This window comes from Myripristis murdjan, chromosome 5, assembly GCF_902150065.1.
Source record: "Myripristis murdjan chromosome 5, fMyrMur1.1, whole genome shotgun sequence".
Taxonomy (NCBI): domain Eukaryota; kingdom Metazoa; phylum Chordata; class Actinopteri; order Holocentriformes; family Holocentridae; genus Myripristis; species Myripristis murdjan.
The window spans coordinates 17,541,152-17,568,952 of NC_043984.1; the positions used below are offsets into that span (position 1 = coordinate 17,541,152).

Consider the following 27,801-nt stretch of genomic DNA (forward strand, 5'->3'; position numbering starts at 1 on the left):
AAAGATGGAAGAGTCGATACAGATGACCACTTCCCCTTATTTGACAATATGATCATGTCCCAAGCCAAATCCAAATTCTATATTTGAAGATTAAGGGCTTGGCCAGATCTGCCGATTGTCGTGTTTGCACTTCGATTAAAATCTGCATGTTTCTTTTCATGCAGTCTGGTCACACACAACCTACTTTGCCTTTTGAATATTTAATCTAATTTTATTTATTTATTTAGAGAAATCACAACATTTGAGTTTGATATCAAAATGAAATAGCTCCTATGTAGCTCCTATGAATGAAAGACATTCCAGCATTTATTATAATTAATGCATGAAGGTTATCTGTTTTCTAAAGATCATTCACAAACAAGATTAAGATCATATTTGAAACACTGGTGAATGGACTGTGGCAAACAATTTTTCTTGAAAAAAAAAAGACACCTACCAACATGACCCCCTACCAGCCCCCGTAACAGCCGTATGCAAGAACTATGCAACACCTCAGTTACCAGCAGGAAAATTCACTTCCATTTGCCACTTGGGTTGCTAACTGAGGGCCCTAATAACAATATAATCAAAAGCAGCCCTGGTCCTGGCTTTATCAAATAATGTGAAAGACCAGCTGGTGTGAGAGTTAAGGAAAGCCAAACTGACTGATTATAAGAGGCGGGCCACTATAAGCTCCTGTTAAATTGACCATTTGGTGCAGGAACATTCAGGTTTATCTCATCCACCAATAATGTCTTCCACTGGTGTGCAGCAGCCGGCACTCTGGCAGCATAAGGTAGACTGATGACAAATAAGGTGCAAGTTTATTATAAGTTACAACATAAAACTACCTAAACGATGATTAATACCTCTGAAAGAAAGATGGTGGATTTTGTAATAGTATCAAATAGTGCCACATTAAATTTAACAAGATTTTTTTTTTTTTTTTACCTAAAGTGCTGAAAATTTAAATTTGAATTTCTGTTTATTATTGATGCACTCTACGATGAGGTGAATGAATTGTTTGCCCTCTGCATTGAGTGCTGACTAGGATTGTGATCTGAGAGGCTAAAAACTTCCATCTGGGATGATGTTATTAACGCTCTAAACGGTCATCCCCAGAGGGCTATGAGTTAAACTGGACGACACATGGGAGCACATCAAAGATGGTTTTCAAAGGAATGGAATTACGGCCTTGCTACATCCACAGAGCATTTCCTGCATGATTTTGTCCTATCAGACAATTTCATGGATCATTGTGAGAAATCTAGACATGAGACTATAATAAAAATCTGTGCTGAAAAGAGTAAAAATGTTGATGAGATGTTACACATGAGCCTCTCGAACATGAAAGTGAAAATACTGTAATGTAACTTGCCATTTACAACTTTTTTACATTTATTAAATCTTCTATTATATCTCTTCTAGGCGTTTCACATTACCATGTAGTAAGAATTCCTTCATTTTCTTTATTATGCTTTTTCATACCATGCTTTGCTGGGTACTCAGTTCTGACTGTAACTGAATGAATGAATGAATGAATGAATGAGTGTAGTGAATGAGTAGTCAGATTGTTTTTGTGGATGTCTACTCAAAATAACTGGCAGCACCTTGTGTGAATAGCACCACTCCTTGTTTACAAACACTTGGTTAACTGAGGATTTTTTTCTAATATTACTTTTCATTTATTCGCGAGACTGCATAACTTTTGATTGCTGGGTGACACATTTCTATGGTTGCCCATCCTGCTGAGATGTCGTTGTTTTGTTGTTTGTTTGTTTGTTTGTTTGTTGTTGGGTGGATGCTTGTAAAATAAAATTAAGTAAAAATAAAATCATTTAATAAAATGTTGTCATTTTCTGTCTTGTCCACTTTGCATCTTAATTCACCCTGTTGGACTTTATTGCTAATATATTTTGTCTAATATTCCTTACATATCCCACACACTGATGTCAAAGTCGCTGCAAATCTAGTTTTAGAGGAGATGACTGCGTTCTCAAACCAACCAATCTCATAAGCCAGAAACAGCTGCATGCATATTTTACAGTAAATGCTGCTTATACATCTAGCTCCAGGTTGCAAACCACTGGTGCCAAAGAAATTTCACCTAAACTGCTGGCTATTTTTTCCTCTGGTTGAGTTCTTGCACCTATTCAAACTAGAATGAGATAACCAGGGTACAAAATACTGAGATAGAAAGCTCACTGCCTGGTGAGCGCTGTGCCAACAGACTCAGTCTACCCCATGAGGACAGATGAACCAAATGAAGACAAGACGGGGGGAGTGACCTCGATGACTATATTTTGCAAATCTCATATGCTGTAAAATGACCCTCTGACTTTATACTGGCTTTATGGAATGAGCTGTAAATGGTACCATGTGATAATATTTCTATAGCAGACATACCTCACGTTGTGTGATAACCATACAGAGCACGCTTCACTGGCCAACACCTTGCCTCCACTTCTCACAGATGGGAACACAGTAATGACCACAGTTTGACTATAAACGAGGGCTGGGTGACATATTGATATTGACAAATGACAAAAAAGCACATATTGCCATATCAACCTGACTGGACCGATTGTTTGTCACAAAGTACAAGGCAATAATAAATTAAATGAAGCCACTCACGCAATATTGTGATATGAGGCTAAATATTGTCTGTGATTTTGAAATACTGTGATCTGGCTTAAGTGTTGTCTTTTCAGACTTTTTAGGCTGTTGTGGCTGTTCTATTATTTGCCCTGACATGCTTGCTCATCATATTCACATTACTAATGACTGTTTATCACAAAATGTGTCTGTGAATGTCTTACAAAAGCATCAATAGTCCCTACAGTATGGTCACAATATCAACACTGAGATATTCAGCCAAATGTATCTTTTTATTTAATGTTGTCCATATCGCCCACCCCTTCTATGAACTGTATGGTGCTGTGAAGAACTGTCTAGAATATAGTCAGGACAATGATGTACTCTTGGAAATGGTTATGATATAGATTAACTTTGGCAATAATAATTTGTGTGACCTTCAGCAAAGTCAATGATTTATCACAAAAAATAGGTGTTGCCATGCTATTGTCCATACAATGTCCAATGTACCAGCTTATGAAAGCCAGTGGGAAGAACCCAGCAATACTGCAGGCTTTGTTAATAGGTGCCAACAAAGCTATCAAGGCTTCTCACATTTATTGTGTAGGGAAGATGAGTGTTCTTTACTTTAAACTGCACATGTTTCCCAGATAAAGAGGATTCTGCGAGTGCAATTCAGGCTGAGTGGAACTATCTCACTACCAGATCCAGACCGTTTCAGGCACATGGAGGGATTATTGGTGAATGAATGAAAAAGTGAGTCTCACATCTAAGCATTACTGCAGGCTGCCTGACCATCTGCTCTGCCGTGACACAAACAGAGAGGACGTGTGCCACAACCAACAGCCTTTGCTCTCTCCACTGAGGACCCGCCCACACACGTCCCTCCAGAGCGGGACACTCTTGCACCCTACAGATGATGGTAAGTTTTGCTGCCTGTTCCGGGGTAGCCCCTTATTGCCAGCCACCTGTTACAGTGAGGAAGTCACCTCAAATCACAACTCATGTAACATGCAACACAGGCTAGTAAGAATTTTACGTGAACTCCGGCATAAAATGCACTCTGAACAATAACGACTACATGTAACGTCCATAAAGGCAAAATCTCACATCTTCAGGATTTTTTATTCCCAATTCCCATATAAAAATGTACTTAATAAATCATACACACACTGTTGCACTGCAGTGTCACAAAATAAACACAGTATAACATAAACACTTTATGAAACGTAAGGACCGAATGAGTATTTAAAAAATATAGCTATTATGAAGATCATGAGTTCATGAAAAATATTACCAAGTATGCTGAATCTGAATAGTGTGGGCATACCTACAGGCATCTATTTCCCTTTGTAGGAATCTCATTAGTGCAATATGTGCAAGTGAGAGAGAGGGAGTCATAATTATAGCCAACAATGCACAAAGTGCCAGCAAAAACCCAGCTACAATATCCCAAAAAATAGAGCACACATCCTCAAAGCTGGTGAATACAGAAGCTATTAGTGAGAGTTTTATTTCTATCCAGGGAATACAAAGCATTGTGTTATGGGTTGTTCATGGCCCTGCGAGGAGTCCTAGAAAATCATGATGAAAAAAAATTGAAACAAAAGGGTTTACATGAGGCAGGCTGTAATTATATTCTTGTCTTCCGATACTGTTCGGCTTCAGCTCTTAAGCTTTATGGACTTAGTGTAGCAGCAGCAGCAGCAGCGATTTTGTACATTGACCTTCTTGCTCAGTGCACTTCTTTGTGTGATTTTATGCTGCAGCATGTATAGTATAAACAGAGAGCTACACACTCACCCCTTTCAACTGCTGAGCTCCAGTGATGTGCTGAAAGACTCTGTCAATCTCCTGCTCGATACGCCTGGCCCAGTGCATTATTCTGTGGATAAACATAACAGAATGCAAACAAAGCAATAAGATCAGGTTTCATAAGAGTTGATGTGATGTCGCTACAAAAACAAAGATCTAAACACAACTAACAATCAGACGCTTTATTGAACAGCAACTGAAATTACATTGTTTACAAAATACAAACAGTTTGTGATATTGACTAATCAGATAATCTTTTTTTTTTTAATTAGAGGATGACTTCCTTTGCCAGCCCTGAACTCATACTCATACTGTCATTGGCTGTCAACAGCTAATAAGATTTCTGTGCTTTTTTGCTTCCTTACCAATACCATTTTGTTTCAAGATCAAGGGTGTTGCCTATCAAATGTAAAATGGACAAGAAGTGAATTACGGCCATTCAAAATTTCCCAGTACTCCACAACTTTTATGGTAAAGCCCACACACTGCAAAAATTGCTATCTCAGCAAGTCTTTTACTCTCATATTTAGTGTTAAGATCTTGTTTTTCTGAAAACAAGTTAAAACAAACAAACATAAAACCTACCAGCAGGATGAGACAATCCCAACTGGTTTCACTGGCTTTCACTTGTTTCAGGGAAATCCTTCTGGGAGCAAGTATACATATGCTTGAGCAAAGCAGAATAAGGCATCGTGCCATCAGTCCAACAACCCATTATTCCGAAATCCCAATAGTCCAAAAAATGTCCCATTGGAGAAGGATGACCCGTTATCCCAGAAACACCCATTGCTCTGAAGGCCCATTGCTCCAAAAATACACACTCTTGAGCTGTTGGGAGTTCAGTGACTGAGGAACCTGAGGAAACTCCTGCCTAAACTTAACCAAATTTACAGAGTGGACATTTTTCAGAGCATTGGGGTTTCAGAATAAAGGGTGTCTGTTTTCAGGATAACAGGCCATCGGACTAATGGGCTTTTGGTCCAATGGGACATTTTTTTGGACTATTAGGACTTCAGAATAATGGGCCTTCGGACCCACTGGCAATCCCCTGAGGCAAGGCCAAGACAAATACACTTGATTCAAGGAAATTCTGGAAACAACTATGGAAACTGAAGTCCCACAATCTCATCTTACTGGAAGATTTTTTTCACTTGTTTGAGGAAAAACAAGATTTACCACTCCCTATGAGAGTAAATGCCCTACTAAGATGGAGATGTTTATTGGCAGTGCTAGGATAGACATTACAAAAATTGTGCTTGCAGAACAGCTGCATTCATCATTGGGGTGCATGGTAAACTGCAATATTTTTTTCTGTTTATCTACAACTAACACTACCTATTACTTATTGGCTTTATTGACTTGTCAAAACAATGTCAGTGTTTGGTAACACCAAAGCAGTGGCAAATACATGATTTGCTTGTTTATTAGTGCATGCTTATTGTACATGGCTGTCAAAACTTGCACGAGACCAGTGCAAAGATGCAATCAGAACATTTCCGCCCACACAGAGCCTGAACACTGCTGCTCAGAATAGAGCAACCTCTCCACCAGGTTCCTCGCAGTGTGGACGAGAAGCAAGACAATTCACAAGCACAGACAATCCTCTGTTAACATGCACTGTATTGTCAGATCTGTTCTTTTGCTAAAAGGACACCAATTTTTTAACATAAAATAATGAGACAGCTATTTAAACGGAGGGGTGTGCTTGCAGCTCCAGTTGCAGTTTGATTTAAAGTGGAAACCATGTCATATTAGAGCAGTATAATCAGTATTTGTGAGCACAAGCACCATTCTCTCAGCTTTTTCTCACAGTTAGACACCAGATAAATGTGACTTGAATCTGACATGTCATGAACAGGTAAATTCTAAAGAAATATGAGCTATGAAATGGGTCATATTTTTGTTCAGACCAACAGACAGACAGACAGACAGAAGACATGATAGTCATATGCACAAATTATGTCAGAGAAATGTTTGCCAAGAAGAAACAGTGATGTGCCCAGAGACGGTGTGATGGTCCACAAACACTGGAAAAAACTGACAACCTTTTGATTCCCTGGAGTTCTTCGTCAGGTCAAACGCGCATTAATATTTAATATTTTTGTTCAACCATGGAATCTTTGACTTTCTGACACTCAAATGATGTCCATTCTACTGTAATATTACCAGTTACAAACCAGAAAATGTACACTTAACCCTGGACAGCCCTGTCTGGTGCTCTTACAGTAGCCCAAACCTGTAAGGAATGTCAAAGCCAATTCAGGCTTTATTTCTGTTTTCTCACTCTGTGAGAGCTGTCCGCATTCAAATAATATTGGGAATGTCTTAGACAATGAGAATAATACAAATACTTACATTTAGCTACTACAGTCTTAACCCAGATACTACTGACTGCTGAAAATTTGCATACTTTATAGCGTTCATCCAAACAACTCCAGAAAAGCAAAGTGTTTACCTGACACTTGTGCCAATGTTTCCCCTTTCCCATCCTATCAATTAGTATTGCTTTGGTTTTATACAGAGTGCAAATATTTTTTTGTAATGTACCAATACCCAAGCATACACACAAACAATCATTTCCCATGAAATAAAAAATGCCCCAAAGATGTGGCAGGTGGCTCCAAATAAGACAGAATACAAAAGAGCAGGAACAGCACAAGCAGACAGGGTACTTCATTGTAGGAGGTGCAACTGATTGCATCATCAATGCAGCAAACTAAAGTCAAGGAGAAGATACAGCAACAGCAGTGGCAACCACAAAGCTAATATTAGATGAATGACATTTTTTTGGCCAATGAAAGCATGACCTCCTGCTCCTGAGTTTTTGGGAAAATGCAACAGCTAAAACACCTCCACTGCCACGACTACCACCGCCACATCAGTGTCAACTCTACCACAGAATTTACAACCAAAACTGAAGGCGTCCAGGATGCCTCAGACATCACCAATGAACCATCAATTAACTACCAGCCATACATCAGCAGTTAATTTCCACCGGCCAGCTCAAACCCGATCCAGGACAGTGGGTTTGGCATTAATGAGTATGTATGGATGAATAAAGTGCATCTGACTTGCCAAAGTACAAATTCTGATTCTTATGCATCAGAAAAAACAGGCAAATCAGCGCCAAGTGGCTCCTTTATTCTGCATTTAGATGTGTGTCAGGATGAGATGTGCATTTTATTTCGTATTTGACCAGGGAAGGAGCAAGTCAAAATTTTCTTTTTGTAGATTTAGTGTTTTTGATACATCCACAAGAGCAGCAGACCAAGCATGAAAGATCTGTGCTGCAGTAAAAGTAAATGTTTGTGTGGATCTCTAGGGACAGATTCACTACAAATTAAGACAACAGCTCCAAACAGAATGACAGTATTAGGTTTTAAGTTCCTATTTGAACACAGCCTTGCTTCTCAAAGGACATCGTGTGTATTTGTTTATCCAACCGATGGAAATTGGACGGGTTTCCTTGAGCTACATGGCCATTTGGCCCATTTCTTAGGAAACACATTGCACGATTTGGAAACGCTGGGAGGGGCAATCCATCGTTTGAAAGATTTAAAGATTTGACTTTTATCAGCAGAAGGAAAAAAATGTCACTCAATCTCAGTCTTGCCAGCAGCAATCTGTGATGAATTTCTGCAGTTAATGGGAGACGATGTCATCAGCCAAGTCAGAGGTGAAATAGTTCCCTGTCTGTGTAGTCTCTAGCCCTGACAGTTCTCGTGTTGATCAGCAGACTGTCACAATGCACTGTGTTTCACCAGAAGGCACAATATTTGGTAAGTTACCCATAACAAGTCACACTGCTGAGTCGCTGTTTGGTGCAGTGCTGTAAGATTTGAAAGGGATGACACTGCCGCACAGAACTGCTGGGGATAATGCTGTGACAGTGACAGCAATATGGATGAAATGTTAAAAACAGTTGCAGTCTAGTATACAGGATACTGAAGTACTCTGTGCTTCGCTGTGTCTAGCTACAGTTGATGGCTGCAATGAGATCAATCTGTGTTTCACATCTTTACACACATATTTTAATTATTATTGTTACTTTATAAATTAATTTATTTATTTTTGGTTGTTTTTGTTGTTGTTTTTTTTAACACCAGGCAATGGTAGAACAAAGGCCAACAGAAATAGACTTAGGCATGACGCAAATAGGAAAAGGACAAAGAAAGATAATAAAGGCTTTATCAGAAACAAGTGTGGTCAAGTCCAGAAAAACATTGAAAGAGATGCTGCAAATTGATATTTCCTAATGTGGAAGTAGCTTTTCGGGTTTAGCTGCCAGTGACCGATGCCTCTGCATAGAGCTCCCTCTCCACATTCTCATGGGTACAAATCAGGGCTGAGCAGTTAATCAAAATATTATCCAAATACCAATATGGTCAAATACAATATCCAAATCACAGAAGCGGTAATTCTTCAATAAAGGTAAAATATATGACAGGGAAGCATTATAAATTAAGTATTGTGTCTCTACAGAGATGCCCCGGCCTACAGATCGTATTCTGCAAATGTCAGAACCCAGCAAAAATCATATCATCAACATTTTGGCAAGTTTTTCAGAAAAACTGAGAGAAAGAGATATGATGTAATTTCTATTAAAATTGTGAATCAGAACGCAAACGTAGTATCTGTAAAATCATAGTATGATTTTTTTTTTTTTAACTTTATCTTTTATCCCTACTACAAAAACAGTTATGGTCAATGACTGGACAAGAGAGACAACAGGTGAGAGACTCATCAAACACTAAAATATAAAATAGTCTTAATGCAATCAAGGAGCAATATAGAACATGTGTTGGCCCGTAGGAATGAAACCATACAGAAGCTTTTGCGCATTAAAAAAAAAAAAAAAAAAACACACACACACACAATAAGGGCATTGGCACAGCACGCTGACACATTTCAGATTCTACATGTATTCACTGTTCAGGAGCCCAGTGCATCTGATATTAGATTCCCTCCAGCACATTTACACTGTTCGGCTTTTATCAAACTACCAGTGCCTTCTTTTACATCAAACTAAATGGAGAGCGGCTGCAAGGCAGATGGAGAGCGACTTCTCTAGAAAAGCACCACGCCTGGCATCTTAGGGCAGAGCAGAGTGTTTTCTAAAGCTGAGAACAACTTTTTGTTCTCTTCTCAGCTTTAGAAAGACTCTGCTCTTCGTAGCGCAGACCACATGACGCTGACTGTTTTTTTTTTTTTTTTTTTTTTTACAGCCAACCAGCAACAGCAAGGAAGAGGTGGGATTTCACTGAATATATGATTTGATTATAAATTGAGCAATGATGGTAGCAAATCGTGTCACTGCTGCTTGATCAAATCACTGGTTGGATGCACAAATGAAACCATATAAGCATATTAAATATTGTTTTTTTTTTATTGATTAACTAGCCCATGAGACTACAAGGAATATTTGATAAATACAATACAATCTTTACATAACTTTGAATCACTAAAAAAAGAGGAGATAAAAAATAAACATTAGCCCCTCACTCACTTTACCAATCCTTTGACTCTCACTGTCTGTCCCTTTTAATACATAACATTCATATGAACCATGTCTGTGCTTTTTCTTTTTCCATAAGTGCTCTCAGTGTTAAATGAAACAGTTCACAGAACCAAAACCCAATCTACAATTTCACTGCAAAAAGTGCAATATCACACCACATATCCAACCTAGTCTTGTAAGAACAATAATTACTGATCTGCAGCACGTCTATGCAACATTTATGCAATGGTGAAGCATTCCCTACTAGCCATAGGGGGCTGCTTGTTCTTAATAGCCTGCAGAGGTTGCCTGAAATGCAAAGGGTTGTTTTGAATACAGTATTCAGACTTTCTAATGGCTTCCCTGCATGCCCAGATCTCACCACCCTGTCCTCAAGAAAGTCATGATTATTGATTGCATGCAATATCAGTAGAGTCACGACCGCCTCTGTACAGCTCTCCTACTTCACAGATCCTTCCTGGATGCTGTCTTGTGCTGGTGATCTTGGATATCAATGGTACACAAGATTCAATGGATGAACTATTCCCACTGTACATGAGAGGAGACTTTGTGGATTCAAAATGTCTCAGCTTTTCTACCCCAAATGAGTTTTACTTAACTTTAATACTTAAGGATTTTAACCAGGAACAATATCCGTATCCCAGGAAAATGGCCCAGGATGGTCCTGCCTGAGCCATCCTCCTATTCATCATCAACAGGGAGGCACCCTAAAGAGCTTCTCGACAACATCACAGACAGAAGTCTTGACTGCTTTGTGTCTACACTGGTGTCTCGCCTTGTGACAGCCTTGTGTGTCTAGCACTGGTAGAGGCTTGTTCACATAGACATGTAATCTTGACTCAACTGTGCAAGTTTATTGAAACACATGGGATTTCTGTTCTGTGATGGATTTCTTTTTTTCCCCCCAAGGTAACATGTCAACAACAGGCCGGATGTTTCAAAATGGTATGTCTGAACCTTTGATTTGATTATGAGCTTGAGATATAGCCTATATATATATATAACTAAACTGAAAGACCTGTTTACCTGATGATCAATGGTTGAGAACATGGTAAGACTTCTTTTATCTCATGCTTTTACACTTTTTTATACAGCTATTATTATTATTATTTAACTGAAAAAATAAAATGCTAATAACCCTACATGATATCCAGGCACCATTTAACAGCATCTCCTCTATTTCAAAATATTGCTCTAAATTTCCTGTAACAAATGAAAGAATGCAACAGAACACTAACACAAGGCTCAAATGGTCATCTTAAAACTTCTCAGATTTACTGAGGGTGGCCTATGTGTCCACTTGGCGTCTATTTCGGGCAGAAAAGTACCTCTAGGGCAAACGGAAAGAACTGCAATGAAGGCACAGTGATGGAAAAAAAAAGTGCTATATGTCTTGCTTTTAATCTCCAACAACTAAAACTTACAGCTCCATTCATGCTTTGGCTGAATGACTGACAAGGTTTCATTAGAAAGCACACGATTCATATGAAAAGTTTAAATATTGTCAGCTTGAGGCATCTAGAGTGGCGCACAACACAAAAAAAAAAGGATTGAGTGCTCTGAAAAAAGATTCTGGGCGAAGCATTTTTTGTAGCTATGTTGTTCTCTGTCTCCTTATTGAAAAGAACTGAAAAGATGCCAGCTATCAGGAAAATACGCATTGTGAATGTAAACCTAGAAAATCATTTTAATAGGCAATTCAAAACCTATTTAGGATGCCAATAAGCTTGATTTCTTATCAGGCTATCACCATCACAGGACTATTGCTCCATTTAATTCTACTGCAGGACTATAGTCCACTTTAGTCAAATCAAATGTTTGAACATTTTCATAAAAATGATACTCAGCAGTACTTTTCTGCTACAGTGCAACTTTTCCAAATATAACACATTACACAGAACAATGGAGAGTCAGCATCTTGTGATTTTTCCACACAAGTCTTACTTCTTTGGCAGAAACAGAGGACCTAACAAAAAAAAGAAAAAAAAAACATCACTGATAAGACGAATAAGACAAATAGGGGCCATTTCAGAACAGCTACACTTTCAAATGCAATCTTGAGACATTTCTAAATAGTAAAATCAGTCATCAGTCTTTAAAAATAAAAAAATGTCTTTACACCCAGGCTGCTGTCAGTTGTGTAACTCTATCAGCCGCTGAGGGCTGTATACACACTTCCCCACCGAGGACAGGCAGCACATCCATTGATTACAAATAAAAAGGACAAATACTTACGTTGCACTACTTTATTGAAGAACACACCCAGGCCCCATCTATCAAACCAGTGCAATGTAAGTAATCTGTCTTTTTGATTCTTAATTGATGGATGTGCTGCCCTTCTTCCTCTGATGGGGATCTTGTACGGCAGTCATTTTTTTGTCAAGCCAGCAGTCTGCCTGAAGATATTAACTGTTAAAGTAAAACCTCCACCTCCTCTGGACTTTGGGAAATCTTATCCAATTTGAATGTTATACTTCGCGAAATAACTTTGACAGACTACACTCTGAAGATGAAGCACATAACTGTACCTTTAGGTATACAGTGGCTGGTCACTGGGGCAGGACCCTCTAAGGTGCAGCTTTTGTACCCTTGACATTGGAGTCTTATTTATCCCCTCGTGGTTTGTGCCTGACAGAGACCGCTCTTCTTCCTGCATCATAACTACAGTATTGACTGGATAACTCTATTACCTGTTTTTATTTCAAGGCTACTCAACCATGGCCCACAAGTTAAAAACCACATTAAATTAATATTTTACCTAATTTATTTATTTTGGTGTTTATATGTTTATTTATTTATTCATTCATTCATTGTATTTGGTCAAACAAAAGCTGTTTCCTGATGTTGTGCCTTAATGTTTAGAGGAAATGGTACATATATGTATGCTTTACTGCTAGGGGAAATATAATTTTGGCTCTGAATATGGTACACATAATTATACCTTGAGGTCCAATAATTAGCCCTAGGGGGTACATTTGTGTAGATTGTACCTTCGGGGACAGAAATGGACTCCTGCTGTACTCCTTTTTCTGACTGTATTTGCTGTACACTAGCCTACATCCTGCATGCACTATGAAATCAAGAAATAATTTGAAATTATTATTTTCATTAATACATTTGTTTACAGGCCTATTTTCAGGCCTTCACGTCAATAAGATCTCTCAACATATTTTAAACTAGAGAGGCTTGTTGTGTCACAAATTAATATAGAATGGCCTCTCAAAGCATTGTCAAATGCGAGTGCATGACCAAACTGGGTTTGTTACATGATTGTATAGCCCACAGAACTGCAGGCCAGCTTTAACTGTGTGACTCAGTGCAGCTGAAGCACAATCCCAAGTTTTTTTTGAGTGTGCTCCATTTCCTCTCCTCTCATGCCCTATGGGACATCAGAAAACTCTATATCGCAGCGCTGTGATGAAGAGGCTGAACAGCGTACTTCAGCGTCTACTCTGTTACCTGCTATACACACACACACACACACACACACACACACACACACACACACACCCCTGGGACAGGAGAGAGAGAAGCACTACATGCTGTGACCCATATTCACTTACAGAGATGGGAGCGAGAGGTTGAGAGGGTGGAGCAGCAGGAGGGAAGGATGGAGTGAGAGGAGAGAGGAAGCACAGATACACCACACACACAAATACACACACACACGTACATATATATATGCATACATAAGGAGGGCAGAGATAGGGCAGAAGAGGAGGGGGAGAGAAAGATGGGATATAAGGGAGAGAGGGAGGAGGGCGTAGTGAGTGAGAATGAAGAGGAATAAATCCTGAATGCTGCAGTATTAATTCTTAATTGGAATGAGATGCTGTTCTTCGGCGTGGTGATTCTGCTTCATTTAGCTTACATGAACAGACCCGGGGCAGAGGGGTGTGTTGTTGTTTCAGAGCACTCAGTGTATAAACCAGAGCACAGGAAAAGAAGGCGGCTACCCCACTTACAATAACCCAATTTATCATAAACACACACACACACACACACACACACACATACACCTCCCTGATTTATTATAGAGCCTGTTTCTAATTGGTAAATAAACCTAGCATCTCCAGTTGTGATTGGCCAGAAATCCCCCACTCCGTCCCGAAGATCACTGGACCATCTGGCGATTCCTCCCTCCAGAGCAGCCTGATTGCAGAGCCTGGAGGTGGGCCCAGATAACTGTAGTCTCAAGTTAAGTGCCAGCTGTACTTAGGAGTAACGGGTTAAAGGTTAGGAACCAAGAATAAGCAGCAGCACCATTACAAAACAGAGCGAAAAATAATTATGTTATTCCTAATGTCAAAAAATGACACCTTCCCTCTACTATACAATGTAGTACTACTCTGTGTGGTAGCTACAACTTCTGACAATTACCTCTTGTTGATTTTTCTCAAGAGGGGGCGAGGAAAAGTTAGGAATCTGAAAAGTGAGAGAGATCCCGTGCTTTTACGTGCTTCACTCAAGCCTGTGGAAAAATCTAGCAGCTGCGCACAATAACAGGAGGGGGAAGGCAAACACATTCATAAGCTCTTTCCAGTCTGACTATTACTACAGAGGCTTAAAGACGCCTGCGAGTGTTCAGGGCTGGAATACAATGAGCTTTAGTCAACTTGCACAATTAATGCCACGGCCGCCTAACTCACTGCCGCTTCCTCAAAGTGAAAAGTATCACTGGGAGATTTTGTCTGACACCGCCACATCCTTGCATTGCATAAATAAATAAATTAACTAAATGAAAACTACATTAGGGGATGTCAAATCAAACACACACGCATCTGATATCACTGAATATGTCAAGAAATATTTTATACCTTTGACTCTTCACAGAATAAAAATATGAAAGGGTATATAACCCACCATATGGTAATGGAGAGGCCACACCAATCACTTCATCTGATATGCTGTAGATTGATTAAGGCCTATACTTTAATTCCAGAATGAACATTTATGTGGTGTTGTAATGGCTTAATTGAAATATTAAATAAATAAATATCACTATCTATGCTTATAAATGCTCGCAAATTATCTGTGTACTTTGCTGTGCCCAGTCTTACAGTGTATAGCTTACACCTAGAAAGCAGTGATCTTCAAGTACGTTTACATCGATGTAATCGCACCACTGTCAAATTATGTAACACTCAGCGGCCGAAAATTAAGCAGGGTGACTAAAAGTACACTGTTTTATGCAACAAGAGCTAATGTTGGAGTGAACATGAGCAAAGTTCACTCTCAGAGAAGCGTTATGGTTTCAATTAAAGGTGTCTGACTACTTACGTGTACTGTTGGGGGAATGTTAGCCCCTCTGCTCCAGGCCATGATGCACTGAAAATCAAGATAATCTGGATAGATACCAAGCAGACGATGCTGCAAGACCGTTTGCCTATCGCCATTTTCCATTAAAAATTCTAGTCACGGGGTTTCGGTGCGTGAAGGAAGAGCTCCTGGCCGTCTCCAGGGCAAATGTATGATTGTCCGGGTTTTGACAGTCTCAGTTTCCTGGCCGGTTCATATCACTCTCTGTTGTCAAGTCGACGCAGAAGCTGCCATTGGCCGTGGATTCATCGTGGACGGTGGGAGATGCACTAATGCAGCTGCCAAGACACTGCAGAGTCTCTTGCTCTTACACAGCCCGGCGCGCTCACGACGCCGCTCTCATCAGCCGCGGATGCAGGCGCGTTCACGTTCACCGGGCAACAGCAGACTGGAGGGAGCTTACACCAGGCTACCTCGGGATAAACTGCAGAGCCACGTGTTTCGCTTTTTCTTTTCTTTTCTTTTTACTCCAGCGCACAGTTTAACCTGATTCTCCACTTTGCGTTTCGAGAAAGTGGGGTCCACCTGCAGGAGTCCTGCACTGAGTGACAGTAGTGCCCAGGAAATAAGAAAACAGTGAAATTTCACTGTTATCACTATTATTTCACTGCCTGGGGTGGCACTTTACTGTTTGGTCTATCATTTCCTCCTTGTCAGTTTTCTACCAATGTGAGAATAGCTATGCAAATTTGAAACAAGTCATATGTGACCCTAAAATGTTCTCTGATGGCATTTCTGAGGACAAAATATCATCAGTTGGTGGCCAGTTGGGGGGGAGGACTGGTTTTCAATGTAGTCAGTGAAAAAATTTAATTCTTAAGAAATTCTGGTACAACACATACAAAAAAACAACAATTAATGAGTAATTGTTTTAACATGTTTCAAATTTTTCTATGTATTTGTCGGTGTTCAAGAAACAATTTAACACTTAAAATCAACATATCTTTTTATACCTGGGTTTTAAGGGCAAAACCACTTCAAAGGGGCGTCTGCAGCTTAATGAAAGTCAATTTGGTGGTAAAAAACCTCTCCCTAGTGGAGGGGTTTTTACCACCAAATGTTTTACCACCAATGTTAAGATACATGTCAGGGTCACATGGTCTCTAATCTCAAAAGATACTTCAGTGAAAAAGTGCACTTTTACATCTTTATTTACATCTTTATTTAGCTGGTGATGTGGGCTATATATAAAATAATGGTGTGATAATGCCTTTACTTTGTAAGAAAAATAAAACAAGAATTACTAAAACTTGCTTAGTCAATTTATTGTGAGTAATTGCACAGTGAATGGGTTTATTAAATCTTGATGTTTTCTGATGGTCATTTTCGCCTACCTCTATTCGCCTACCTCTATTCATTTACCATAACAGTCTCTATTTGATAGAGCACATGAAAAAAAAATCATGAAATGTAGAGGAAAAGGACAATGAAATGTGTCGACTGCAGTACAGTAATGGTGGGACTCAAATCTCTCACAGACTAAAATGAATAAAAAATAGATTCCTTGTCTAGGTTTAGGGGAGAAAATTATGGAGATCACACAAGAGTCTTGTTATAATTAGCCAACCTCCAAAGGACAGTTGTAGTTCTTCCCACGGCAAGGGAACACATTAGGAGAAAATACCACTTAATTCAGGATTTTATTATGGTGGGTACACAGATTGATTTATCTTAAAAATACCAATAAGGTTCATTCTATAGTAATGTTATCAGTTATCAAGCAGAAAATTTGCCCTTTTCCTTGTGCTGTCTCACCTGTATTATCATCCCTAAACATTTCTGTGGAGTAGCTGCAGATTAAAATCCTGATGGCATGCCAGGCTCAAGTGAGTTCTATGTTTACTGACTAAATGAGAGACAATTATTTGTTTTTAATAGTACTAATAAGACTACAGCAGGATGGTGACTGAAGAACTCAGGTTCAGGTTCCCATGTTGGCAAACATCCCCACCAGCTCCAGGTCCTGATCTGTAGCTGACCCTGACCTCTGACCTCATTGTAGAGCAGGCGAGCAGAAATAGTGGGAACATATCACTTTTTTATATTTTATAATGGCATTCAAAGCACTGTCTACAGCTGCTCTTAGATATCTGCACCTATTCCTGCTCCTCTGGGAGTGAGGATGTGTGCTCAGCTTTTACTCCTCTCCCTGACAGCCCCATGTGCTAATACTGCTGTCATGTCCTGGGGAGAGAGAAGACTCTAATTACCGGCTGCACAGTCTTCCTGCTAATCCCCCTCGGAGAGCCGTGCACTGTTAATTGGACAGCAACTCCAACGGGAACTGAACTGTAGATCAGACTGTCCTTTACGTCATGTAAACAGCAAATCAAAGGAAAATCCCACTGTTGTTAAGTTGTTGGCTAATTTCCTTCATTGTGCGTGCCTCTGTTTCACAACTTGTATGACCCCGCATATTTTCCATTCTCCATTGTACGGAAATGTCATTTCAGGAAATGTCATTCATCTCCTGAAATGAAAGGCCATGTGTTTTGAGAGGACCACTGCAACCATTAGCTGCCTAATCCCTAACCATGTTGATACAGTGAGTTTCTCTGTAATAAAGGACAGCTGATTGCAATTCAGTGAGTTGCATTTTAGGAAAAAAAAATGTCCCATTTTAATGTATGGATATAAATATTACAGAAATGTATTTCGTGTAGGTATTGTCCTCCCTTACAGTCTGGCTAAATGGTCACTTTGGCAAAATATAGTCCAAGTTTTCAGTAAATTTTTGTAGGGAGCCTTAGTTCTATCAGTAACTGCTTGAAATAATTTTCGCTTATATCACCCATTAAGTGGGTTCAAAGTTATTTTTTGCACATCACATGCATATTCTGTATCTGCTGGTTCCAACACTTCATTGAAGCAACATGACACTTACACATATTAAAACCCAACATGAGTTTGTTTTATGGCTGCACCATTACACCAAATAGAAAATATTTGTAAGTCTTGTGCATTTTTTTTTTTTATATATACATTTCCATATAAGTTAGCATGTTATATTTGGTTTCTTTGTAAACCTTGGTTGGGTCAAGGCCTAAGGGGTGTTTAGTACATAATAATGACACTCTTTGAATTTATGGCATTGGTTGGAGTCACTATGAGACATACATATTCTGTTTTATTTAAGACAAAACAGAACATGTACAAAGCTTTCCTCCATGTAAAAGAGATAACATGATCAACAAATATCTTATTCAAATCCCCTTTATTAAATGAAATTCTATCTCAGGAAACATAAACTATTAAAATGAAACTCAGTTTACAAAGTGGCATTCAAAAGGCTTTTCATCTAAGTGACTTTAAGTCAAAGTATTATTCACATTTTTGTGAGTTTATATTTCTATACAATTAGGTAGTGTGATTTAGCTAGCAAGTGATATTCACATGTACACACACACACACACACACTCAATCGACGATGTTGACAGATTATGATTTTCAAAAGGATCTGCAAGGCTGCTGTGCCTGTATCCTGAGAAATATATAAAAGAAATAGAGATAAAAATAAAATCATGGTACCAAAAGCTAAGTGCTCTGGTTGGCTTAATGATATATTTGTTATTCTTTGGTAATTTTTTTTTTTCAAGTTAGTTTATCTGATCATCAGTGAAACTGCATTTAAGGAGAGGATTAAAGATGAGGGTCTGTCTAAGCCTCATCGGGGAGGGTAGGAACGCTGGCGAGAGCTGGGATGAGCCTTTCGTACACGTCAATGCCCTTGAGGAAGACCTGCTCGTTCAGGTACTCGTTGTGATCGTGCAGCAGGATCGGCGTCCGGTTCATTGGGGAAAAGCCGATAGCAGGGATACCCACCTAAGTTTCAGAGACAAACATGTCACTTCACACAAAAATCAATCACTGTCAACCTTGTACTGAATATACTATGTATCAGGGCCACATAGAAAATCCTGTTCATTCATAACAAATAGTTTGTAACTGTCCCGCTCCCTACTGTGTCAGCAAACTCATTTCTTATACTCACTGCTCGGATGAAACGGCTGTCCGTGGCTGCTGGAAATATCTCCTTTTCCAAAGTCATGTTCCTGCAGTGGAGAGGCTTGGTTTACATGCTTCACCAAGGACAGATTTAGCACAGTTCTACTGCTCATTAATGATTCTGAAGGCTACAGCTAGCTGGCTAAACACAGCTCCTCAGCCTCCTGGAAAAAGTGTTGATATGAGCCACAGTGCACATCAGGGACTGTGGAAAACGTTTGACCTTTCTGTCGGTATGATATGCTTTTCCACTGGTACAGGCATCCCCAGATACACAAATTGAATTTTTCCTCAGATTCTGACATGAGTAATCACAGGCAAAAAAGTAACACAACACTTACAAGCCTGAATATATTAAATGGTCATGTAAGCACACAGAGCGGATACAGCAATTTCCTTTTCTGACCTCTTAAAAACAGCTAACAAGGCATTTGACCCCGATAAAAACAGGCCAATCAGGATGCTGCTGCTCTGGTGTTTTTGCCTCATTGCTTATGTATTTGTGAGTGCTCTGGTGCTGGGGTGCAAAGTAGAGAGAGGATATTATGGAAATCAATAGTGGATATGGCTTAGAAATGCCAGAGGCTAACAATTATCTGCTGATTGAGCATGCTGTGTATAAAAAAAAAGGAAAAGGATGTCTGAAAACTTTGCATATAGGCAAGATTAGTTGCAATGGCAGTAGTTTGGTGGATGCATCACCTAAAAGTTTCAGGGAAATAGTTTTAACTTGATTAACTTTTTCAGTAAGCCAATAATTAATCATTCAGATGGAATAAACCTCAATTTATAACTGCGGTAAATAATAATTATACTGTTGGAGGGGGATGACTATAAAAAAAAGCTCTTTACCACATCAATATGCAAATTCAGTTCCCCCTCAGACAATAAAAATCACTTGGCAAAGGCTAAAAAGAACACAGACACAATAGCTTGTTTTACAATGCACCAAAGAGCACGAACACCGAAGAGAAAATGTACTTAGTCTGCTCAAACACAAATGTAGTGTAATTCACTTAAACAGCAGACCTTCTCATTAGTGAGCGGGTATTTTTAGTGGTTCATCCTCCAGAGGACTCGCAAATCTAGCATGTGAAGGGGCTTTGTTTGCTGCAACTTTTGCTTTGATTGGGCTTAAATGATCAGGTTCTAATGAATTATCTGTGCCCGTGACTTAAATCTTGGAAAACATCTTGCGCAAGTGGGACTGTGAGATTGTTTCTGTGCAACAACTAGATTTTTACTTCCTTAGATAAGGTATTGCCAATGAACAAACAATTTGTAGAAAATGCTCTTGTTATATTTATGCTTATATTTGACGGTGCAGAGTATCTAATGCCTGCCTGACTGATTTCAATTTGCCCCTTGAGCCTCTGTGTGAGATGAAAAAGATGACAGGTACAAGCATAACACTGAACGTGTGTTGGTGTTTGATGGGTGTGCCGTGTGCTCACATTGCTTTGCAGGTAGTGCTGAAGGCGTTCCACCAGGGATCACTGTCCTCTGTGGACGTCACATTCTGGTTCATGTGTTTCTGCAGAGGACGTCAGCTCATTTACATCATTCGACTAAAACAATGCACCAACGGTTGTTTTTTTTTTTGTGTGTTTTGTTTTTTTCAGTTAGGGTTAGGCACTGAGTGTAAGTAGACCGACCTGAGCAAACTCGTAAGTGATTCCTTCCCCTGCTTCTTTACACCACTGTTTGATCTGCTTCTCAAACTCCTGGGAGGGAAATAAAGGTGTGGTTGTTATTGTGGAGGCAAGTTAGAGCTGGAATGTGCAGACTCACAAGCACACATATGCACACCTGAAGATTTACTGTTGGTGGTATTCTCAGGTCAAAGCTGACATCCATTTCAGCTGGGATGACATTGTAGGCAACCCCTCCTTTCACCATCGTCATATTCACCGTGGTCACATCCCCAAGAGTGAAACACTCACTGGTATTTAACCTGCAATTCACAGATTCAGTTTAGTGGTGAAATAGCGGCATTACATTGTAATGAAATGATAAAACTAAATATTTTTGGTGTTAGGTTGACACAAGGAACAACTTTTTTATCATATAAATCTACACCCAAAAGCTGGGGATTTTGGATGCGAGGAATCTTGAAACAATAGTTTAATTTAATGATCATATAAACTAAACAGTTAGTCCACCCCAGTCCCAGATTTTATGACTGATACATATGAGTTACAGTTATAGCGAAAATGTCTTGAGAACGGTCAGAGGGCTGAAATGTTGACAGTGGAAGTGGCAAAATAAAGATGCACACTTTATTCCCGTGTGTATGGTAGCATTTTGACTTTATTCTTGCAGTTACAGCTACATATGAACATCTTCTAAATGTTTTGGTCAAATTCCCAATGATCTATGAGTTCTCTGTCCAAGCACAGTGGCCTTCCTATTCAGCTTTTGGTGAATATACTACAAACACTACCATCTCTAAGATAAGGCTTCTTGTCAATGTCATTGCAATTCCAGTGGAGATTCATTTCTCTTTATAAACATGTTTGAGCACAGGTGGCAGATTATGGCCCTGAGATGGAAGTCCATAAATCAGAGCTGATTAAATTCTTAAGCTTTGGATCCGAATGAGAATTTGTGTACTTTATCTTAGGCTCATTAAAACATCCTATCACTGTTCTTGTCATGAACACACCCACAACCCTTAAACTCTACAGCCTGTGTGCTGCTTTCAGCATATTTTCAGCATATTGCTCTCTCCTTTCTGTTGCGTTTAATGCACAACATAGCACTTTTTTTAAATTGAGAATTAAGCCCTAGAGCTTCAAAATGTGCACAGAACTAAAGCAAAGTAGATCACTGAGTGCACAGTTGTCAATGTGACAGCTATATTTCTTTAGCAATGGAATATCATCGTAACTAAATTCAAAGCCATAATAAGAGAAAATCCGACATGTCACAAACCGGGCTGTAAACCTTCCTCCAGTCTCACCTTTGTTTCTCCTTCTCTCTGAAGTCCATGAAAGTGTTGATAATATTGCGCTATAAGAAAGAGAGACAAGGCTGACATATTCTGACTTCTCGGAGTGCTTGTGAATCAGGTGACGACAGCGTGATTTTATTTTATTATTTAGTAGCAGAATATGAAAACTCACCAGCTTCTCTGCCGCTGTGTTCTCCACAAACCTCGACCCATGGCCAGGACTGCCTGGGCAATGGATTGTTATCCCTGAATGAAATAATGCTTGTGTGTGAGTTTGAGTTTATCATCCTCCAGAGGGTAAAATGGAACTAAAAAACAAAGATCTGAAATCCTGTGATAGTCTCACATATTGTGTGAAATTGAGTGACTTGATACTTACACCAGGGGTTCCTTTCTCCATAGAAGACAGTGAAGGCCTCTGCAGGGTTGGCCAGACCTACAGAACACATGAAGACTGATAAAACATACATCCACAGTGGTCCTGTCCACAAGGTTAAAGACCCATTCACATCTAGAATGAGAACTATAAAGGTAGCTAACTATTTCACATTGTTTGCATCGCCCGGTGCAAATCTGCATCGGTTTGCATCTTTGCTATGACTTTGTATGTAATTGTTCTGCATGAAAACCTTCACATTTGGTCTGGACACACAGTAAGTAAATATACTTTGTTTTGTCAACTGTTCTGAAAATCAGAAACTACTGTTTTGGTTTAAAAAGTTCTAGAAAAGATTTACTTCGGTACTTCATTTATCATAGAAACTCATCACAGAAACAGCGAGGAGTTGAACAACAACTTATCGTTGTAATTTTAAATGTGAATAGACGTCAACTATGAGGGGTCAATCAAAAGGGCACAGAGCAGAGGGTGATTATACAGAAAATGGCAACCCACTCTCTGCTCCCCATGAGGACTCTTGAACCAGGGATCAAACTGAAAACCCACCAAGTGCAAAATTGAGGCAACATTTGTATTCGCTGTAGAGCTCAACAAAGGGCCACATTGGCTGGTAACTTTGTTTGAGATGATAACTTTTGAATGACTCACATATAAACAGTCTTTCGGGTCTTGCTCTGCCCTGATACTTTGACCCTAGTGGCCGGCCCTAGTGATACATTCTCTCTGACCCCGTGCAAACCAACGCAAAACAAAACAAAACAAAGCAGCAGCCCTGCATCAAGCTGACTGGCTGATTGTCATGCTGGTGGCAGAGTTGAAAGTTAAAGTTAAAACCCTGCTCTAACTACCTGCACCTTGGCATTGTTTTAACTCAAAGAGTGCCTCCAGTTTGCTGTTTGAGTGACCGTCACTGTTTTCGGCTGCCCTTGTAACAGGTCCCTCAAAAGCTTAACTAACATTCAGCTTAAAATGCTGCTTAAAATGTCATCATTAGTTACAACATAACTACCTTCATCAAGAGCAAAACCAATATTCAACTTTTGGAACTCAGGGTGCGTCACAAATGTCTCCATTCCTTTGTGACCTCCAACTTCTTCATCTAGAAAAATAATGAGGACAAGATTAACACCTATCAAACATGCCAGCACAATACCAAATGACCGGATACAAAAGCTGTTTTCACCAGTTCCTTTCAGCAATTTGGTCAGCGTCATTTGTGAACAGCATATTGATGTTTTTGACACTTTTGGCACTGCTGGTTTGAAGCAGTTATCTGTAATTTGATTTGTTCTGATCTGATTTATCATTGTGCTTTCATTTGCCAAAATGATCACAGATGGCAACATAACTAAAACACAGCTAGTTTTAGCTTGCCGAAGACCAGATTACATTCTAAATAAGGACACAATACAAGATGGCAACAATTCTAATCCCTACCAGGAACAAACATTAAGTGTACAGTGCGCATCAGTTTCCTTCCCTCTGCTTTCAGTCTTCTGATTGCCTGGATATACCTATGGAGAGCAAAAGTGCGATGCAGGGAAGTTGTGATAGGACTAACAGTACTGTTAAGAGTCTTGATTGGTAGTACGCAGATTAAATGTTGGGAGGGTTGGTATTTAAAAGAGGTGTTTCTCATAAAACATCATTTAAAGTGGAGATTCATGTCACAATAACACGGAAAAATGCATTTTTACAGACAAATTATCAAAATGTGACACAAGACAGCTTATACTCACTGTACGGTTACACATTTCATATCCTGTGACCCCCGGGCGTAAATGTTACCCTCTGGATCTTTCACAGCTGCGAAAGCATCATACTTCCAGTGTTCCTGGAATGTAGATTGATGTTAGCTTTATTGTTTTCATGTCCTCACCGAGAATAACATGATGTTAATCAGAAAGAGACAGTCACCCTACCTGAAACACAGGTACAACGTCTGTGTGGGAATTTAACAATATGGATTTTAGCGAAGGATCAGTCCCCTCCCATGTCATAATACAAACAACCCTGCGGTGGAAAACCTAGAACGGACAGATAAGAGACACTAAAACCTTTTTGTCTGTGAAGATGGCTGTTTCATTTTAAAAAGAAGCATTACCGATTTATTTACAATATTTACAACATATGTCAATGTGTCGGCGACCTGGATTCAGTTACTGTCTCTGGCACATACCTCAATCTTTTTCATGGGGAGCTCAAGTTCCTCTGCTATTCTGTCCAGGAACCTAAGTGCAGCATCTATGAATAAATGAACATATAGCAGAATCAACTATTTAAATATTAATAATTGTTTACAACTTCTGAGAACTCTGAATAGTCATACATCTGCCATCATTATTTGTGGTGGAGTTTACAATAAGGGAACCACACTGAACACTGTCTTTGGTCAGCAATCGAACTGTCAATACTCATATGGAACTGGAATGTGCCTGGAGTCTAAAATGTAGACACAGACAACTGCAATGATAAGAAGCTGACTTTGATATGGTAAGTAAGTAAAATATTTTTCCATGTGTCGTGCACTAAAAAATGCCTAGCCCGCATAGGCTTATGAGACACTGCAAAACATAGCAGACAAGAACAATAACATATTGAAAGCAAAAGGACAAATAAAATGCATCTTCTTTCAGGTTAAACAATATCCAAAGCAAATATTAATACAAGCTTGCTCCTCAGACATCACAGCTCTAAAGTATAACTTTGCAGTCTCTGAGGCAGACTGAAGCAAAAACTGCCCTGAACTCTTAACACTTGTAAACTCATAAACTGTTGATAAGCATTTAACATGAACTGAGCTAAGTGGGATACATGTTTGTAAACATGAACTGAAGTCTGCATTCATCAGTCAAGGAAAACAAATCAGGATATTCTGCAGACATTTTTTTTTTTTAATCCTATCTGACATTATGATATAATGGACAATAAAACAAAAAGTGCACTTAATTATCAACTTCTCCAAGGTCAGGTGACACTTTCTATCTTCCTCTGGAAGTGAATGGAAGCATCTGGTTTCCACCACCAGAGGCAAGATACCACATGTCAGCTGGGCACGGCCAGACCTCTGTGCTCTGCTCAGGTTAGGGGTGACGTAGGGCTCTGACTGGTAAATATTCTTAATCAGACTGTACGTTCTGAATTTTGGTTGAAACAGAATTTCTTCTGACTATTATAGGCAAGCTGAGCTCAGACTGGATTTCTTTCAGCAGCTGTAGAGCCCTATATGATTTTCATTTTAGATCATTTTACAGACAGGCTGCTACCATATGTCTTGTAGATGTCTGAAAATGTATGGGAACTATATAGCAGAGATGTGCAAAGTAGTCTCTATCTATTTGGTCTAGATTTATCAAGCAAACCTTTGATAGGTAGATAGAGCCATTATTTAGGCCATCAAACCAAAATATTTACACACACATTTTTATTGGCCCCAACCAATAAATTATCAATCAAATAGTTAGTTCTTTTGTGAGTTGTTTTACCAACAAATCACTCAACATAAACCCATCTGTGATGCATTAGCTGCACTGCCTTTTTCATCCTTATATGATCTAAGCTACATAATGTGCATGTGCTGCGCAGTGGCAATGCCCTGCAAGCACGAGACTGCAAGCTTAGGCTGCATATTCTGCATCAGCATATTTTACATTCACCTTCAGGTGTAGGCACATTCCTGGACTTGTTTTCACTCAGATACCACAAAAATAGGACCGGCACACAAGACTGAATGTTATTAAAACAACAACAACAACAACAACAACAACAACAACAACAAGATATGTTACCATAGTCAGGCTCCGGGTGGACAGTTTTCAGACGGAGGTAGTCTCTGAACAGAGTCACAGAGGGGTCCTCTCCCTCTGGGACGGCCTGACCACCTCCACCGCCTGGACCATCTTTGTCAGGCAACATGGTGTGATCTCCCTCTTTGGGAAAACAGAGATGAGAGCAACACTTACATGTGCATAAGATCTGCTATACATAGTCAACGCCATCTCCACAGCATACAACTAAGCATATTACACATACATATAACACCACAGAGCATTTCTTTTAACATCCTCGTGCCTAGCATTTAATAATCCAAGGCCCTGTCATGGAAAAGCAGTGCCAAGCCTGTCCTGATATAATCCAACTAACATTAGGCACCTTCCACCTGACAGACAGCGACCTCACCGTGACTGTCTAAAGGTCGACCAAGTCACGTAAATGCTATAAAAAAAAAAACTGCGGCTCTGGGGACAGGTTAAGAGACAGGCCAGCAGCAGGAAACCTGTAATTGTCGTTTGCTGGTGAATATTCCAGTTTATTTCCAGGCGAATTTACATCCTGCTAGCTTCAAAATGTTATCAAGGTAACAGGCAAGTTTGCTTCCTGTAGCTCTGGTTCAAGCTAAGGGCGCTTCTCGGTAAACCGAGTGAAGGCAGAGCTAACAAAGCAAGGATACCACCCAGCAGCTTGTTATTTTAGCATTGTGATTCACGGAGGTTTAAAAGGCTTAATTTGTTAAACGTAAGTCTCTTCACTCACCCCGGGTTGTTACTAAAGCCTCGCCGTGGGGGTCAGCTGACCAAAACTGCTGACAGCATCGCAGCCGAGCGGATCCCCGGCTTTCAAAATAAAGCTGTTCCGGCAAAGTAGGACACCATGGGGTCAAATGAACCCTGCGACATGAAAAAGGAACAGCATATTCACGACCGTAGAGGCACTGAAAATCTACAGCATCATTTTCATGATGAATAATGAAAAAGGAGCTAAGAATTACATAGGTTTATAATGGCCGCTAAACTCCTAAGGCTTGAAAAAGACTTAGGAGTTTTCCTTTCCTTGACGAGACCAAAGCACATGAAATGTAGGTGTTTAAAGAGTAAAGGGCATTATAACAATACAAAGAGAGAGAGAGAGAGAGAGAGAGAGAGAGAGAGAGAGAGGATAAAATGAATAATAATAATAATAATAATAATGGTGATGATGATTATGATTATGGTGATAATAATAATAATAATAATAATAATAATAATAATAATAATAATGAGATTCGATTTAACGATAGGCAATTTGTAAGATAAAATTATCAAAACCTCTTAGCAATGTTCAAAGATGGGTGATGCAGCGAACAAACAAAAAACAGCCTAACAAAAACAGCCTAAGCTGCGGGTGGCTAAACCCAAATTTTCAGTTTCATGGAATAATAGTAAGGTAGCAACAGAACAT

At 39.5% G+C, this 27,801-nt stretch overlaps 2 protein-coding genes across 3 annotated transcripts in view; both read right to left on the minus strand.

Moving 5' to 3' along the window:
- The window catches only part of cacna2d2b (calcium channel, voltage-dependent, alpha 2/delta subunit 2b), a 31,812-nt gene extending 16,344 nt beyond the window's left edge, over window positions 1–15,468 (minus strand). Inside the window, exons 1-2 of the mRNA XM_030050659.1 lie at window positions 15,188–15,468; window positions 4,378–4,459 (exon numbers count right to left, since the gene is read on the minus strand). Of these exons, the coding sequence (XP_029906519.1) occupies window positions 4,378–4,459; window positions 15,188–15,303 (198 nt within the window). The 5' untranslated portion in view covers window positions 15,304–15,468. The remainder of the gene's footprint in view (window positions 1–4,377; window positions 4,460–15,187) is intronic.
- Window positions 15,469–18,423: 2,955 nt separating this feature from the next.
- On the minus strand, window positions 18,424–27,224 carry LOC115358727 (aminoacylase-1). Of its 2 annotated transcripts, none has more exons than XM_030050718.1 (15): window positions 27,118–27,224; window positions 26,373–26,513; window positions 24,764–24,828; window positions 24,507–24,611; window positions 24,324–24,418; window positions 24,022–24,098; window positions 23,594–23,683; window positions 22,564–22,620; window positions 22,357–22,430; window positions 22,194–22,243; window positions 21,041–21,185; window positions 20,887–20,955; window positions 20,686–20,765; window positions 19,218–19,278; window positions 18,424–19,048 (listed from the first exon to the last, which is right to left on the minus strand). In XM_030050718.1, exons 2-15 carry the CDS (start codon window positions 26,497–26,499, stop codon window positions 18,884–18,886), a joined length of 1,260 nt encoding a protein of 419 aa, XP_029906578.1. In that variant the 5' UTR covers window positions 26,500–26,513; window positions 27,118–27,224; the 3' UTR covers window positions 18,424–18,883. The 2 variants fall into 2 exon arrangements, with proteins under 2 accessions (XP_029906578.1, XP_029906577.1); XM_030050717.1 differs by lacking the exon at window positions 27,118–27,224 and adding an exon at window positions 26,861–27,078 and having other exon boundaries at window positions 18,884–19,048.
- Between the last annotated feature and the right edge of the window lie 577 nt (window positions 27,225–27,801).

What these genes read in the sequence shown, in the direction of transcription:
- LOC115358727 (XM_030050718.1), bottom strand. Translation starts at nt 26,499, where the DNA reads ATGTTGCCTGACAAAGATGGTCCAGGCGGTGGAGGTGGTCAGGCCGTC. An exon ending in ACACTTAATGTTTGTTCCTG is followed by an intron (nt 23,684 to 24,021) that starts GTAGGGATTAGA and finishes TTATTTTTCTAG; the next exon opens with ATGAAGAAGTTGGAGGTCAC. An exon ending in AGAGAGAAGGAGAAACAAAG is followed by an intron (nt 21,186 to 22,193) that starts GTGAGACTGGAG and finishes TGTGAATTGCAG; the next exon opens with GTTAAATACCAGTGAGTGTT.